The sequence below is a fragment of the Trachurus trachurus genome (assembly GCF_905171665.1).
Source record: "Trachurus trachurus genome assembly, chromosome: 24".
NCBI classification, from domain to species: domain Eukaryota; kingdom Metazoa; phylum Chordata; class Actinopteri; order Carangiformes; family Carangidae; genus Trachurus; species Trachurus trachurus.
This window is the reverse complement of record NC_139910.1, coordinates 6,526,982-6,543,502: the sequence shown is the minus strand read 5'-3', so window position 1 is coordinate 6,543,502 and position 16,521 is coordinate 6,526,982. Positions and strand designations below refer to the sequence as shown.

Genomic DNA, 16,521 nt, shown 5'->3' with positions numbered 1-16,521 from the left:
GTTTCGTGGATAAAGTTGCAAAAAAAAAAGGAACAAAGGATGATCTCAGTTTATATCTTTAATCTTGTTTTGTTTATCAGATAAAACAACTAATCTGATTCCATCGTGTTGGATGTTATAATTTTAACTTCATGAATGAACCAACAGAGACATTTAGACATAAATAAAATGTATAAAATCGAACTTAAAGCATCGAGCAAATGATAAAGATGTGTTAAACTAAAGCTATAGAAGCAGCAGGTAAAAACGGAGACATTTGTAAGAGCTGGTTTATTGAAGTTTTAGATTTCAATAATGTAAAAATGGCAAAAAAAATATGTGAAGCAGCAAAGTTATCACATCCGCGTACAACAACGAGCATGTTGTTTCTGAAAAACGTGAACTGTGAATTCATGACTGCAAATATATGCAAACGTCCAAACAGTCAGTTTTTCATTCTAAAATTAAAACCTTTTCTGCCCAGGCGACAGTTGTCCAACCCAAAGATTAGAAACACTTTGTTATCCAGGTGGTTTCACCTCTGGTAATTAAAGGGCTGACGATGATGAGAACCAATCAGGAAGCTGGAAGTCTGTGGTGCTTCACTTCACACGACTAAAAACAGGATTTCTAAAAGGTCTCAGTCAGTCTCAGAAACTGAACGCCTGGTGCAAACGTAGAAAATATGCAGCAACACATCTGTCACGTGTCATCTGAAACATCTGTAAATGGAGAAGTAGTAAATCAGTGCTGTAAATTTTTACTCCGTGGTCGTTTTAATCCTCAACCTCTTCACACACAAACGTCAGTCACAACGGCTGAAAATTCAAAGAGTAAAAGTAAAAAAAAGACGTCAATCAACACATTCCTGAGTGTCTTCATCCACCGACATCATGACTCTATAGATACCTGTGTGTGTGTGTGTGTGTGTGTGTGTGTGTGGGCGCCTGTGGTTTTTTAAATAACCTCTCCCAGATAAGTGGTTTATAACCTCATAAGGCTCCAGAGAGCAGGTTGACATGTGCTTGCGCTGTAAGCTGTAATCTTGGTGAGCTGCCAGCCTGCTTCATCAGCAGCTGCTCTCCACTCTGCTGCTGCTGCTGCTGCTCACGTTAGAGAAAACTGTCACATCACTCTGACTCTGGAAACACTGACGGACGATGTGTTGTGTAATTTGCAGCGTCTCTGTCTCAAGGTCTTTGCACTGGTTTCCCTCAATTTGTTTATTTATTAATCGTTTTTAGTTTACATTTCATTGTGCGGGTCAGTTTTACCTGTTCCTGCTCCTCAGATGTGAAGATTTCTATTTCTTTTTTCCTGTTACATATCATCGCAAAGGAATATTTTTAGTTATTAGACAGTTGATCTGATAAAACGAGGCATTTAAAGACACTATGACGGACATTTTTCATCATTATCTGACAATTTATAGACCTAGTGATATATTTATTGTGGTAAGTGCCTTTCAAGTCACCTAACGACACTTTACTGTAGGGATCAAATAAAATAGATTAAAAAAAACAGAAGAACAACCATTACAGTTATACAAAATGACATGATATTTACATTATGAATCATTAAAGACACATTAACAAGTGGGTTTTACTCTACTTACTATGTCCTGCATGGCAGTAAATGTCAAAAAGCATCATCATTATTTCAATCTATAAATATATTTTATCATCAAAACTCAATTCAGCCCTGTTTATTATTTCATTCTTGAGTGATTTTTAGCCCTTGTTTGTGTTTTAATTGTTTCCTGGGCGACAGATGTTTGCGTTTAACAGAGCAGTACAGCGTGTACGGAGATGTTCAGGAGTTAAAAGTCACGACATTTTTCCATCAGGTCCGTCGTGGCGAGCTTGTTTGACGAAGCCCTCGGGCCTCTTCTCTTCTCTTCTCTCTCTCCGCTCTTCATACAGGTCTGGCAGCTTTAAGGTGGTGCGCTTGATTTGTCGTGTCGGGGCTCTTTCTGGTTTTTAAAGAGCAGTTAAAAGTGTCTGAGGCGTTCCAGCTGTTTCACTCAACGTCCATAAACGCACAGGCTTGTTACAGATGTTTTCATGTTGATCCGTTTGAGGATGTTTTGTGACCACATCTGGTTCCACTTTGACCCAACGCCCCGGCGTCGGCTACCAGTTCAACTGTGAAGTCGTGCACAAGTTTCAACAAGCTCGTCCTGCTCGACAGAAACTCTTTGTTCTGCAGCATCACTCAATCAATCGGATTATTATAAACCAACAAAGCCACTGGATATTCACTCATGTGGTTTAAAATGTCCTCATCTGCACGAATTCACAAACTGTACTGAGAGTTTGCTTGAACACAGTAGAATAAAGACATTTACAAAAGCAAAGGTGAGGACCAATGGGAATAGAATAATAATGAAATATTGGTATAACTAAGTGAAATTCAATTAAAAAATATGACCATAAATAAATTGACATATCATCATTTTTATTTCTTAAATACATCAGTTAATGTTTAATTTTTAATTGACTTTGTCTTTTCTTTTGGTATTCATATGTTCAACTCTCTGGTACTTCCAGTCTTTGCCATGTAAGATTTTCCACCTACTATATGAACCGTCTCGTCGTGAGTGAGTGACTAATGAAAGGACTTCGGTTTTCCGTCGGTAATTAACGAGTAAATAATCCGGGTCGAGACCTTTAAGGTGGAATATTTCCTTGCGTGTCACTTTGTAATCAATGGAGGCAACTTTGACAGTTTAATTTGTATTTACTAGCTCCATAAATGACACTTAAAGAGTTTAACATGTATGTAAATATCAACTGTATGATGTTAATTGCAGACTGAATATCGACAACAAGTTTGTCCTGTTGACCTCAACGGATTTACTCTCGATCGATCAAAGGTTTACTATGCGATAGAAGTTGATGGAAGCAGTTCTTTGCCAATTAAACGTGAATGGCGATCAGGTTTTACATCAATTTTGCGACGTATTTCTGGCTTTTCGAAGACACAACGGGACACAAGCTTTTCCTGAAGTGTCTTTCAACCACGATCTCCCAGAACAGGTTTCAAGCCGCCGTCTTCTGATGATCGCTCGGTATGTCGCAGTTAGTTGGCACATAAGAACTGTTATAACTTGTTGCTAGATGTGATCTGTGTTTGAGGAAACGCTGGCGATCGTATCGGTCAGTGGTTTCCAAGGCAATGACTCCAACGGCTCGTCACACTTTTGGCTTGTGCACATTTGTTTTTTTGTGTTTCAGTGCAAAAATTAATGGAAACACCTTGTATTTGATGCACCAGTTTGATCGCAAAACAGCGTGCGACGTCGTTACGCACGGATTTTAATTTCGAAAGCTCGTAGATGGAAATGCACTGGTATTTTTTTTAAAGTATATATATTTTTGGCTTTTCATGCCTTTATTAGATAGGACAGTTCAGAGTGTGACAGGAAATGGGAGGCAGAGAGGGGGGGAATGACACGCAGGATAGGGCCGTCCGACGCGGGACTCGAACCGGGGCCGCCTGCAGCGAGGACTACAGCCTCTACACATGGGGCAGGTGCTCTACCAACTGAGCTAAACACCGCCCCATGCACTGGTATTTTGAGCGATCTTCAGATGATTCTATTGACAAGTGGAGGGAAACATCGCCACTAACCATGTTTCCATCGAATTATCTAAATATCGATAAAAATATAAATGCGAATAACGCCGGTTCAAGTTGCGTTTCCATCTGAGACCTTTAAATCGAATAAAAAGCCGTGCGTAATGACGTTGTGTGCTGTTACGAAGCGGAATTGACATAAAACACAATCGCAACTCACATTTATCCTGCAAAGAACTGTTTCCATCAGCATTTGTTGCAGTAACTTTGTATCGATCGAGAGAAAATACGATGAGATCGACCGTAATTCATGATAATCAAATTGTACTGTTTCCAGAAGGAGTTTTTAATGCCATATTGTTTACTGCAAATAAAAACGTGTGGAGGGAAACATGGCTGCTACTGTCATGTTCACATTTACAGTAGTTTTTTTTTTTTTTTTTTTGCTGATGCACAGAAGAACTCGTGGCCTCTCTGAACCCCGTCCTTGTTAACTTGTTTAAACGCCGCCGGGGGGGTTCAGGGTTCAGGAAATCCCCTCTAGTGTCTGCGGCGCCTCGGTCGCCCCCCCAAACCCCCCCACCCCCCCACCCCACCCACTCATGATGAAGCTGTGGCTCCTTAACGTCGCTCTGTGTAATGTACAACAGACATAAAGCCGTCAACAGTGATTCACTGCTCCTCTCTTAATGTCACTCGCAGGAAGTTCGTGCCTGCATGAATCCAGGCCTCATTATCACAGATGCATTGTGGGTCAAATAGTTTTAAAAGGCCTTGATGGATGTGGTGACAGATGCAGAATGAGTCTCTCTGTTCTGCTCCATTCACGTCGTTAATAAATAGAAAATAGATGGATGAAAAAACCCTCAAAACTCAACGAGGCCTCAGTGGACGAACTTTTAGGAACAGTTCAGTGATTGTAAGTGATCGGTCCGACCGCCGCCGTGGCAACAACGATATAAAAAAATGCAAGTAATGCAGGAAACGATACTTCATACTTCATTTGGTAGAAATATGCGCCACAGTGTGAAAAAAGCCCAAGAATGTGTTTGTTTCATGGAGAGGAGAAAAGAGGGCGACACACACAAAGCTCATTGTGATTTTTAAAAAAGAGCTGATCGGTTTGAACCTGTTTGAACTTTGTCTTTATTTTTTATTTTTTCCCGCTCATTGAGAAGTTATTTCCTGTTGCAGGAAGTCACCGATCAACACGACACACAGTCAACAGGGGCATAATAAGTTTATTATTATTATTATTGTGGAGCAGAATCTTCGAAAAAAAAGAGTTGAGAATAAGAAGTTTGTGCTGCAAATTAGGATTTTTATATCGCAGTGAGGTCCGTTGGATCACATGACGTTTGAACTTTTTTTTTTATCATTTTCTTATAAGTTTAAGAATAAGAATTAGAAATTTGAGCAGTCATTCAGTAACAAAGATCATATGACTGATGTACATGGTTTTACTTTGCATTTGCCAAGAATTATTTTATTGATCAAGAACGAAAGTCGGAGGTTCGAAGACGATCAGATACCGCCGTAGTTCTGTTATTCCCATGAGGGAAACCGAAACTAGGAAATGCTGGGCGAGTCGACCACTAAATAATATAAAGACAAAACGATATATTTATCGAAAATGGACCCATTAACAAGTGTGGGTAACGTAGATCCATCCACATTAGTATGAGACTCACTTTTATAACCAAAAGCAAACTCCTTGGGGTCTCTCCATTGTCGTCATTATTACAAGCTAGCAAACAGGAAGTTTGATGGTAACCCTTTAATTTACAGGCCATTAATAACATGATATTGTCTAGAAATAGCCTAGAAGCAACGGCCAATTTCATAGCGATGCATAGCCAAGAAATAACGATTGATTGCATAGAAATAGCCCAGAAATAACAGTCAATTGCAAGGACTTGGTGGAGAAAAATTCATGAAAAGCATGTGTGACCTTTTGCCTTTATGAAAAACATGACATTACTATGAAATTGGCCGTTATTTGTTGACATTATCACGTAATTAACAGCCTGTAAATCAAAGGGTTTCCAGGTTAAGGTTAATCTTAAGTGAAACAAAATGTAATTTTTTAGTTAATTAATCCATCTGTTTGATCAGTTTCCTGCTACTCACCTCGGTCGCATTTTTGTACCTGTGGTTCAACAGTTGTTCCTGCTGCTTTTCAGTCTCATCTACTGACAGAAAAAACACATTAAACTACTTTTTTATTTGAGGCTTTTGAAGTTTTGGCGTCCGTCCACTGCAAAAAAAAACCTGAACTTTTGATACCATTAACATTAACATACCAGGTCTGCTCATAAAACCACCTTATTTTGGACATCAAAGTGACTCTTTAATAAATAAATAAAAACATTTCAGTGCATTAAGAGGATGAAACTATAAACCCGTCGTTCTTCTCGTTAGCAGCAGCTGATTAAATAAACATCCTGATGTTAAAACAGTCGAAGCCGTTTAACCTGCGAGTGTAAAACTAAACTAAACTAAACCTCCACCTGTGCTGCGTTGCGTTGCCAGATCTGACGAAGCAATCAGGAGTTTTATAGAGAAACTTTTATAGACTTTAGTTTCAAAGCTCCGCAGCTCTGGTTCCTCTCAGGAACCTGCTGCTTTTAAAACTCACAACCCAGTCTGCAAGTAATCACACAGCCACCGCTCGCTGTTGTTGCTGTCGTCTTGTTCTGCTCCGAGTTTTCCCCTCCGTGTTGAGAGGGAAAGACGGAGAGAAAAAGAGGGATTTCTGAAATATTTGTCTGGTTTCAGCTTCTTTCTGCTGTTGCACAAACTCCTCGAGGATAAACATGTCAAGATGGTGGAGAGAGAGAGACAGAGAGACAGAGAGAGAGAAAAGTGTGCGATGCATCTGATGTCACGCCAGCGCTGCGGACCGACTCACCACTTCACAGAGAAACCACACACACATGCACAGACAGACACACACTAACACACACACACATGCACAGACAGACACACACAGTGACTCTGCTGCGTCTCGGCTCTTTGTTGCTCCGTAAAGAAAGGATTTGGTTTTTTTGGGGGGTTTTATTTTGACATTAAATAAATAAAAAGCGGCAGATTTGATTGTTTTGGCAGCAAACGGTGATGGAGGGAGGAAAAACGAGTGTGTAAAGCAGGAAACAGTGTGTGTAGTGTGTGTGTCTGTGTGTGTGTGTCAGTGACCTTGTCGACAGGTCCGAGTGTAAAAGTGTGTGTGTGTTTTTTTTTTTAAATATAAACAGGGTATCCGCGGGGTCTTGAAAAGTATTAAAAGGTGATAAATCAATTTGGGGAAAATTAAGACCCTTAAAAAGTATTAAAAAGTCTTTTCACGACTTTATAAAGTCTTAAATTTTGAAGGTATTTTTTCTGAATTAGCTGTCCAAGAGTTTGAGTCCTAAAAAACATTGTGAAAGTGTGTGAATTTATTCATTTTATTAAAAAACAAAGATGAACCGGTACATAAAAAAGAAAAGAAGATTGTTGTTGTTGTTTTTTTTTTTTAAAGAGTGGAGCAATGTTTTTTTGATAAACTTTGCCTTTTATTTATTATCCCAGCCTATTTTGAATTCTGTTGTATCATAGTGGTCTAGAGTCTTTATCACAAACTAAAACTGTTGAGTTAAAAGTGTCACTGATGGCGGTGAAGTATTGAAAAAGTCTTAAAAAGGTATTAGAATTAACTTCAAGATTCCTGTATAAACCCTGATAAATTCCTGGAGGAATCGTACTCTGCTGCTGCGTCTACCATGGATTTATGAATGAGATAAGGAGAGAGACGTCGTCATGGTTACACACATAGAGTGTAATAGATGATGACGATGTGAAAAGTGTTTTATATTTTAGTTTACATGGATGGATGAGTGAGTGTTTGTGTGTTGTAATGTTGTTTCCCTTTGTGCTGCTGAACATGAAATATTAAATCTCTTTTTCTCTGCCCCCATCCCTCCATCTCTATCTCTCCCTTTCTCTCTTCTCTCTCCCTCTTTTTCTCTATCTTTTCTCTCTTTTTCTCTCTTCTCTTCTATCTTTTTCTCTCTCTTTTCTCTCCCTTTCTCTCTTCTCTCTCTCCCTCTTTTTCTCTATCTCTTCTATCTTTTCTGTCTTTTTCTCTCTTCTCTTTTCTTTCTCTTTTTCTCTCTTCTCTTCTATCTTTTCTTTCTCTTTTTCTCTCTTCTCTTCTCTCTTTTCTCTCTCTTTTTCTCTCTTCTCTTCTATCTTTTCTCTCTTGTCTTCTATCTTTTCTTTCTCTTTTTCTCTCTTCTATCTTTTCTCTCTTTTTCTCTCTCTCTCCATCTTCTCTCTCTCTTTTTCTCTCTTCTCTTCTCTCTTTTCTTTCTATTTTTCTCTCTTCTCTTCTATCTTTTCTTTCTCTTTTTCTCTCTTCTCTTCTATCTTTTCTCTCTTGTCTTCTATCTTTTCTTTCTCTTTTTCTCTCTTCTATCTTTTCTCTCTTTTTCTCTCTCTCTCCATCTTAATCTCTTTTTCTCTCTTCTCTATCTTTTCTTTCTCTTTTTCCCTCTTCTCTTCTATCTTTTCTCTCTTCTATCTTTTCTTTCTCCTTTTCTCTCTTCTCTTCTATCTTTTCTCTCTTTGTCTCTATCTCTTCTATCTCTCCTCTCCTTTTCTCTCTTCTATCTTTTCTCTCTTTTTTCTCTCCATCTTCTCTTTCTCTCTCTTCTCTCTCTTCTTTCTCTTTCTCTCTCCATCTTGTCTCTCTTTTCTCTATCTTTCCTTTCTTTCTTCTCTCTCTTTCTCCTCTTTCTCTCCCCCTCTTTTCTCTCTCATCTCTCTCTATCCCTTCCCCCTTCTTTCCCTCACTCTATTCCTCTCTCTAACTTTCCCCCTCCTCTCTCTCACTCTATCTCTCTTTCTTACACTTTTCCTCTCTCTCCCCCTCTCCTTCCCTCCTCTCTCTCTCCCTCTCTCCTTCCCTCCTCTCTCCCTCCTTCCCCCTCCCCCTCTCAGGGTGCTGGTCAGGAGAAGTTGGGGATCTACATCAAGTCGGTTGTCAAGGGCGGAGCAGCTGACATGGTGAGAACAGACAGAGACACTGACTGAGGAGAAAGAAGACGAGCGTAAACACACTGACTCATCCTCTCTCTGTGTGTGTGTGTGTGTGTGTGTGTGTGTGTGCAGGACGGGCGACTGGCTGCAGGTGACCAGCTGCTGAGCGTTGATGGGCGGAGCCTAGTGGGACTGTCACAGGAGAGGTAACAACAACTACAACAACAAAAACTACAAAAACACACAGATTCATGTTTATTAAAGGGACATTGTGTAACTTCTCCTGTTATCTATTCACGAAAATCGATTATTTCGTTCAAAAGTCTGTTTTTCATTAAAGCAGAAGTAAGTGGTCCGGTCGTTTTCTAATGCTGCGTTCCAGGCAGGCTTTTGAAATCGTAAATTACAGCTTCAAGTCACAACTTACGACTTTGTAGCGTTCCAGGCAACCCACTCGTGTTTTTCCGACCTGTTTTACCGGTGAAAGTCACTATAACAGCCACTCGTAACTTCCGACCGGTGAACTCGTACCAGATCGAACTGGTACGACTTAACAGGTCGGAAAAACACGAGTCGCTACGTCACCACATTCACGGCGTCCCTTGGCTGCACACACAGCCCTGCATGCCGTTCTCTCTCCTCATTGGATAAAAACTGTAGGATACGATAAATGTTTTCTCCTCGACTCAGAGCAGAGCAGAGGGACTGACAGACCCGTGTTTCAGACCAAACACTCTATGTAAGTGATTGCTGTCGGAAGATATAACTATTTAAGACTTATATTAAAGCAGATATATCACTCACTTCTGCTTTAACCAGTAATCCCCCCATCAACAAACTGAAGTGTTCCTTTCAGCTCTGAATTCACCGTTCATATCACTCATATCTCCATGGAGCGGGTAAGCTCGGTGCTGCTGCCATGTGGTGTCGCCATGTTTTTATGTTCAGTGGCAGCATGGTGGTAGGAAACCACGGAAACTCAGCGGAGACACCGGAGCTGTCGGCTCAGGTCGAGGTGGCGTCTGTGAAAAGTCACCGCGGTAACGCAGTGAGGAGGATTGGAGCGTTACACTGATGCTGCATTCACCTGCAGTCGGGCAGACGGCCGTCGATAACAAACCAGATGTCATTTTAGTCACAGAAGTTGAGAGAAAGCCGGTAAAACGTGGGTCAGGTAAACAATATGTGTATTGTTTTGCCTCGTGCTGACGGACCACTTGTCGTCCGCCTGCTGTCTGCCCAATTTCACGTGAATGCAGCATGAAAAATACGATTGAGTTGCTGCTTGCGATATACAACCGCAACGCTAGATGGGAGTAATTCCTACACAATGTACAATGTTCCTACACATCAGACCGACTGAACGACCTCTGGTTCTTGATCTGGATCTGGATCTGACGATTAGAAATCTGGAAATTCCCATCTGACAAATTCAGATTAAACTCAAACCATCTCAGTTTAATCACGACGTCGTTCAGCCACCGAACCGCCACACGACATATTTACGACCGTGAGGTGGTGATGCAAATGAAACTCTTAATTTTCCAGCTCTTATTTTGAAAAGCAACCTTATTTATGGCTCAGCGGTGACATCATCAGATCACCACAACATCATGGGGAAAAGAAACTAAAAACATCCTGAGGTTCGGTCGTGTCCCAGTCGTACTCGTAAAAAAAAAAAAAGAGTTTCCACTGCTGTTTTGGAAACAGCAGCGGCCGACGCCCCGTTCACATTAATCTAGTTATTTCAGCTTCGACGAGGTCAGAGTGGATTTATATTAAACCTCCTGTTGTCCACCTGGGTCAAGGAAGGAAGGGAAAGAAGTAAGGAAGGAGGGGAATGAAGGAAGGCAGGAAGGAACAGATTCGTTCTAGGAAGGAAGAAAGAAGGGAAAGAAGGAAGGGAAAAAGGAAGGAAAGAAAGATGGAGGGTCAATTGGATCAAAGGAAGAAGAAGCAAGGACGAAGGGAGGGAAGGAAGGAAGGGAAAAAGGATTGTGGAGAGAAGGAAGGGAGAAAGGGAGGAAAGAAGGAAGGACAAAGGGAAAGATGGGAGGAAAGAAGGAAGGGAAAAAGGAAGGAAAGAAATATGGAGGGTCAATTGGATCAAAAGAAGAAGGAAGAAGAAGTAAGGACGAAGGAAGGAAGGAAGGTAGGAAGGGAAAAAGGATTGTGGAAAGAAGGAAGGGAGAAAGGAAGGAAGGAAAGAAGGAAGGACAAAGGGAAAGATGGGAGGAAAGAAGGAAGGGAAAGAGGAAGGAAAGAAAGATGGAGGGAGGGAACAGATCTGTTCTAGGAAGGAAGAAGGAAGAAAGAAGGGAAAGAAGTAGGAAAGAAAGATGGAGGGTCAGTTGGATCAAAAGAGGAAGGAAGAAGAAGTAAGGACGAAGGGAAGGAAGGAAGGAAGGAAGGAAGGATTGTGGAAAGAAGGAAGAGAGAAAGGGAGGAAAGAAGGAAGGACAAAGGGAAAGATGGGAGGAAAGAAGGAAGGGAAAAAGGAAGGAAAGAAAGATGGAAGGAAAGGGAACAGATTCGTTCTAGGAAGGAAGAAGGAAGAAAGAAGGGAAAAAGGAAGGAAAGAAAGATGGAGGGTCAATTGGATCAAAAGAGGAAGGAAGAAGAAGTAAGGACGAAGGGAAAGAAGGAAGGGAAAAAGGATTGTGGAAAGAAGGAAGAGAGAAAGGAAGGAAAGAAGGAAGGGAAAAGATTGGGTCAGTTTGACCCAGAAGGACGACAGGAGGGTGAATCAGTGTGACTGCAGGTCGATCAGCTGATCACACACACACACACACACACACACACACACACACACACACACACACACACACACACACACACACGTGCAGCAGGTTGAAGTTCACGTTTGCGATTTCTCTAATTGTGGATTTTTACGTCCAATCAAATCAAATCGAGGTGAATCAGACTCTCGGCTCGTTCACCTCCTGTGATCTGCCCTTCGCCTGTTTAAAGGATTTGGTTAAAGCTCAGTGCACATGTGGCTGCTGCAGGAACTAGTGTGTGTGTGTGTGTGTGTGTGTGTGTGTGTGTGTGTGTGTGTGTGTGTGTGTGTGTGTGTGTGTGTGTGTGTGTGTGTGTGTGTGTGTGTGTGTGTGTGTGTGTGTGTGTGTGTGTGTGTGACACAGCAGCAGGATTGAACCCAAATTAGAGCGAAGTGAGTCTCTGGCAGCGACGGTGGTGACTTTAATCCTCCGCTGCCTACGGGTCACACTGAAGGTCTCCTCGTTTATTTATTTAACTCGCTCGTTTCAGAAGCGCGTGGAGTCGTCACCGGTGTTTTTTAATCAACGTAACGAACGACTCAGAGTTGTGATTTTAATAAACGGTCAGAGATATAGTGGACGTTACGTTACGGTAAATGGACCAGTATTTCTTACATTTACCTTTACTTTGGCGCCACATCTGCCTCTGTGTTTCCAACATAATCTTTATGATTAATTAATTGTGGTGTTTAATGCCGCAATTAATTGTGAAAACAAGTAATTGTGACATCCCTATATTATTATTATTCGAGGATCTTTCAGAGTTAGGCTATCTGAGGTGAGTGACTACAGTTTAGGGGTCAAAAATGGCCCGAATTCTCCTTTTTAAGTATGTTGGCATCTTTTGCAGCTGAAAAAGTTGCTATATATCGTGATATTTGATATAACAATACTCAGCATATCACAATATTGCAATATCGTGATAACAACATTGTATCGTGGTGTTTCTGACGACTGTTTTCCCTCACTGACACTGAAACAGGAGGATTTTAAATATTCACCAGGTGTTTTATCGTTAATTTCCTGCACAACAGAGAGAATTAATCTACTTGTTTATATGAGTCACAACTTCATGTTTCTCTCTCTCTCTCTCTCTCTCTCTCTCTCTCTCTCTCTCTCTCTCTCTCTCTCTCTCTCTCTCTCCCTCCCTCTCTCAGGGCGGCCGAGCTGATGACGAGGACGGGCTCAGTCGTGACTCTGGAAGTCGCCAAACAAGGCGCCATTTACCACGGACTGGCCACGCTGCTCAACCAGCCGAGCCCCATGATGCAGAGAGGTGAGAGCCAACACACACACACACACACACACACACACACACACACACACACACACACACACACACACACACACACACACACACACACACACACACTCATTTAGACTTTTAAAGTGAATCCTTTTTTATATTTTATTGATTCTTTTCCTCCTGATTTTGGAAGAACTTTGTGTTTTTCTGTCGTTGCTCAGTATTTGTTCAGTAAAAATTACAGATTAGATGAAGTTGTGTCTTGTTTTCATCATATTAATCCATCTGTTTATCACTCTGTCATGTGAATAGAGTTTAATAATCATATAAAGAGCTGTTGGTTGAATATTCATTAGACGGAAAACTTTTAAATAACTTTTTTCATGGTTTTTTCATGGTTATTATTATTATTTGATGAAGTTCTGTCTTGTTTTTATCATATTAATCCATCTGTTTATCACTTTGTCATGTGAATAGAGTTTAATAATCATATACAAAGCTGTTGGTTGAATATTCATTAGACGGAAAACTTTTAAATAACTTTTTTTCATGGTTATTATTATTAGAAATAAAACTACACATGATTATAGGGCATCGTTTTTGCCACTTAGATGAATTAACTTTAATTAATAATGAAAATAATCATTAGCTGCACCTTTTAATGCTGAATAACAGAAGTAAAATCTGTATTTTAACTCTAAATCTTACTTTACTAAATTAAACGCCACTTCGCTTCCAGAAGCTGCAGCCTTTTATGCTCCAGAGCTGTGATGAATGGACGATTGTTGTTTCCACTATTAGTTAATGTCAGTGATTTTGCTGCTGCTGATGATGATGGAGGAGACACAGACACATACACACACACACACACACACACACACACACACACACACACACACACACTGGTCCAGACACTGAGTCCTTGTTGTCTTCTGAACAGAGCAGCAGTAAAAAAAAAAAGCAGCTTTGCAGACTGGAGGATATAATGAGTGTTTGTGGCCAGAGCCTCTGTCTGTCTGTGCTGATGTCTGAGTGTGTGTGTGTGTGTGCACTTTTCTCACACACACACACACACACACACACACACACACACACACACACACACACACACACACACACACACACACACACACACACACACACACACACACACAGAGACTCAGAGTTTACTGCTCGTCTGGTCTTTGTCTGCTGGAATGTGACCCCGGACTCGAGGAAGTCTTCTGGCCCGGCACCGCTCTGTGGTCCAGGATGACGCTCGGAGAGTGGGTGTTGCTCCCAGAATTCTCCCCTCGACTCGACCACAGCGAGTTCCAGACGGTGAAGTGAAAAAAAAAAAAGTGAAAGGACACCAGGTCGTTATTTAATAAAAACCCTAATGTTCAGAAGAAGAAAAAGAAACTTGGACAAGTGAACAGGAGAGAGAGCCGGTTCCCACGGTCCGAGAGCGACGTGACGACACGGAGCAACACGAGATTATAAAAACATCATCGTGTAATCATAAAGTAGTATTGAAAAGCAATTAAAGAGTCGTTAGGGATGGTTGTATGATAATAAACGGATACCTCTAATCGCATTTTAAAGACTTCTGCGAAGATTAAACACGTTTTTTTTTTTTTTTTTAATTTTCTGACATTTATAGAAGAAATAAACAATTAAAAATGAAACTCAAACAAACGTTCATTTAAAATACACAAAGATTAAATTCAAAAGAGCTCTAAATTAACTCCTGATTAAAGGAACCACAACAAACACACATATATGGGTCGTTTTTTTCTAGCAGATAAAAAATCTCACCGCTTGTGTCTCTCTCTCCCTCTCCAGCTTCGGACCGAGGCCGTGAGAAGAACGGGAAGATGCGACCAAAGAGCGAAGGCTTTGAGTTGTACAACAGCTCGGTGCAGAACGGCTCGCCGGAGAGTCCGCAGGCCGGCTGGGACTGTTACCCCGAACCAAAGAAGATGAGCGGCGAAGACCGGCTCCTCAAGAACCGGGCCGACCACCGCTCCAGCCCCAACGTAGCCAGTAAGTCTTTTCATCTCTTTTAGGTCTTAAATCGTTTTAAATCCAGAAACAACCAGTTCATTTTACCTGTTAAATGCTGTATATTACATTTACCACGTTATAACACGCACTTAAAGGGATAGTTGTAACATTTTTGTCAGATTCTCCTCTCACCATAATCCCTATAGTCATAGCAGTAGGTTCATTATACCTTTAATTATCGGTGCATGTTGTTTTTAGATCGGCGGGGCAGAGACGTGAGCTGCTCAGTGAACACAATGGAGGTGAACGGTACAGGTCCTGCCCTGTCCCTCATCAAACTCATTAAATACACAATCCAACAACTCCACAACGCTCTGGTGGACAAGTTGTGACCTGCACATTCACCACGCTATGAGATAGTCATGTAACATTATGTAACATTACAGCACATGAAGCAAATACTCAGAACTACTTTTTGTGCTTTTGAAATCCCTCCACCCAGTAGTCGTGTCTAAAACAACTCTGTCTCGTAATGTTACATGATTATCTCATAGCGTGGTGAATGTGCAGGTCACAACTTGTCCACCAGAGCGTTTTGGAGTTGTTGGGATTGTGTATTTGATGAGTTTGATGAGGGCGAGCAGCTCACGGCTCTGCTCCGCCGTTCTAAAAATAGCTTGCACCGACAATTAAAGGTAATGAACCTACTGCTATGACTATAGGGATTATGGTGAGAGGAGAATCTGACTAAATGTTGAACTATCCCTTTAAAATGTTACCGCCGAATGAATCAGAAACAGTAGTTACACCAGTTTGGGATTAGATTTGTCCTGTGCTGTAATGAAACTGGAATAAAAAACTGGAGTTAACACAGAAACAACTTTCAGCTCATTACAGGAACTCGTTTGTCACATATTCATTCGTTGCATGTTGTTAAATATATTTCCTAAAACAGTCGTCTCTCCTCCTCTTCCTCTCCTCCTCCTCCTCCAGATCAGGGCCAGAGTCCTGCGAGTAAGGCCGTGTACCCCGGAGGACCCGGCACTAAGATCACCTCCGTCTCCACCGGCAACCTGTGCGCAGACGTGAGTAACTGAAACCTGGCCTCGTCTCCCTGAGGAATGTCGAGCGACGTCGCCGACGCTCAAATATCTGAACTGGAGATGAGAAATAATTTTCAATCAGCTTGTTTACGCCAAAATCTGTTTGTTTTGGTTTCTGTTTTGTCCTCCCCCTCCTCCCCGTCAGGATGAGCCCTCCCCTCCCCGTCCAGAGGCGTACCCCATCCCCACCCAGACCTACCCCAGGGAGTACTTCACCATCCCGGCCTCCAAGAGCACGGACCGCGTCGTGGGTCCCGGACAGGGGCCGGCGCCGCACTGGCCGGGCATGGAGGACAGAGAGCGCCTCCCGGTGGTCGACAACATCCACAACAGCATGCAGGTACAGGAGTCGTTGGTCTGTTCTCAGTTTAACGGACTTTACCAGATGATTCCAGGCAAATTCAACCCGGGGCTCTGGTTTCCTAATATTTTAGGTCTAAAAGAACGAATCTGAAGATTTTCTTTTTCATGTCTGTCCCCACATCGCCACAGCAGCGTTTAATGGGAGCGGACGGATCTTAGGCTGTTTACATCCCACAAAACAGCTTTTTTTCACAGTGTCAGATGTCTTCAAATAAACACCAAGGGGTTTGTTCACTTCAAGAAAGCCGACATGTTTGTAAATGGAGCTGTAATACAAAGTCTGGCGTGAGAGTCAAGACGACATGCAACCCCTGCATTATGTTTTTATCGTCCAAATAAACAATAACCAGATTTACTCTTCACTACTACGAGTGCCTCTCAGTTGATATTTTAGACCTAAAATATTAGGAAACTAGAGCCCCAGTTTGAATTTGCCTGGAATTGTCCTTTAAACAAAAACCAAAAA

The 16,521-nt window shown here is 41.6% G+C and overlaps 2 protein-coding genes across 10 annotated transcripts in view; both read left to right on the top strand.

The window, feature by feature from the left end:
- Window positions 1–16,521, top strand: part of vgll2a (vestigial-like family member 2a) — a 261,801-nt gene that overhangs the window by 146,114 nt on the left and 99,166 nt on the right. The gene's annotated exons all lie outside the window — the stretch shown is intronic.
- Window positions 1–16,521, top strand: part of afdna (afadin, adherens junction formation factor a) — a 129,717-nt gene that overhangs the window by 86,742 nt on the left and 26,454 nt on the right. For all 9 annotated transcript variants that reach the window (XM_084000675.1, XM_084000680.1, XM_084000673.1 and 6 more), the window contains 6 exons: window positions 8,539–8,604; window positions 8,710–8,783; window positions 12,515–12,633; window positions 14,428–14,628; window positions 15,583–15,674; window positions 15,838–16,032. In XM_084000675.1, coding sequence (XP_083856801.1) covers window positions 8,539–8,604; window positions 8,710–8,783; window positions 12,515–12,633; window positions 14,428–14,628; window positions 15,583–15,674; window positions 15,838–16,032 — 747 coding nt within the window. The remainder of the gene's footprint in view (window positions 1–8,538; window positions 8,605–8,709; window positions 8,784–12,514; window positions 12,634–14,427; window positions 14,629–15,582; window positions 15,675–15,837; window positions 16,033–16,521) is intronic.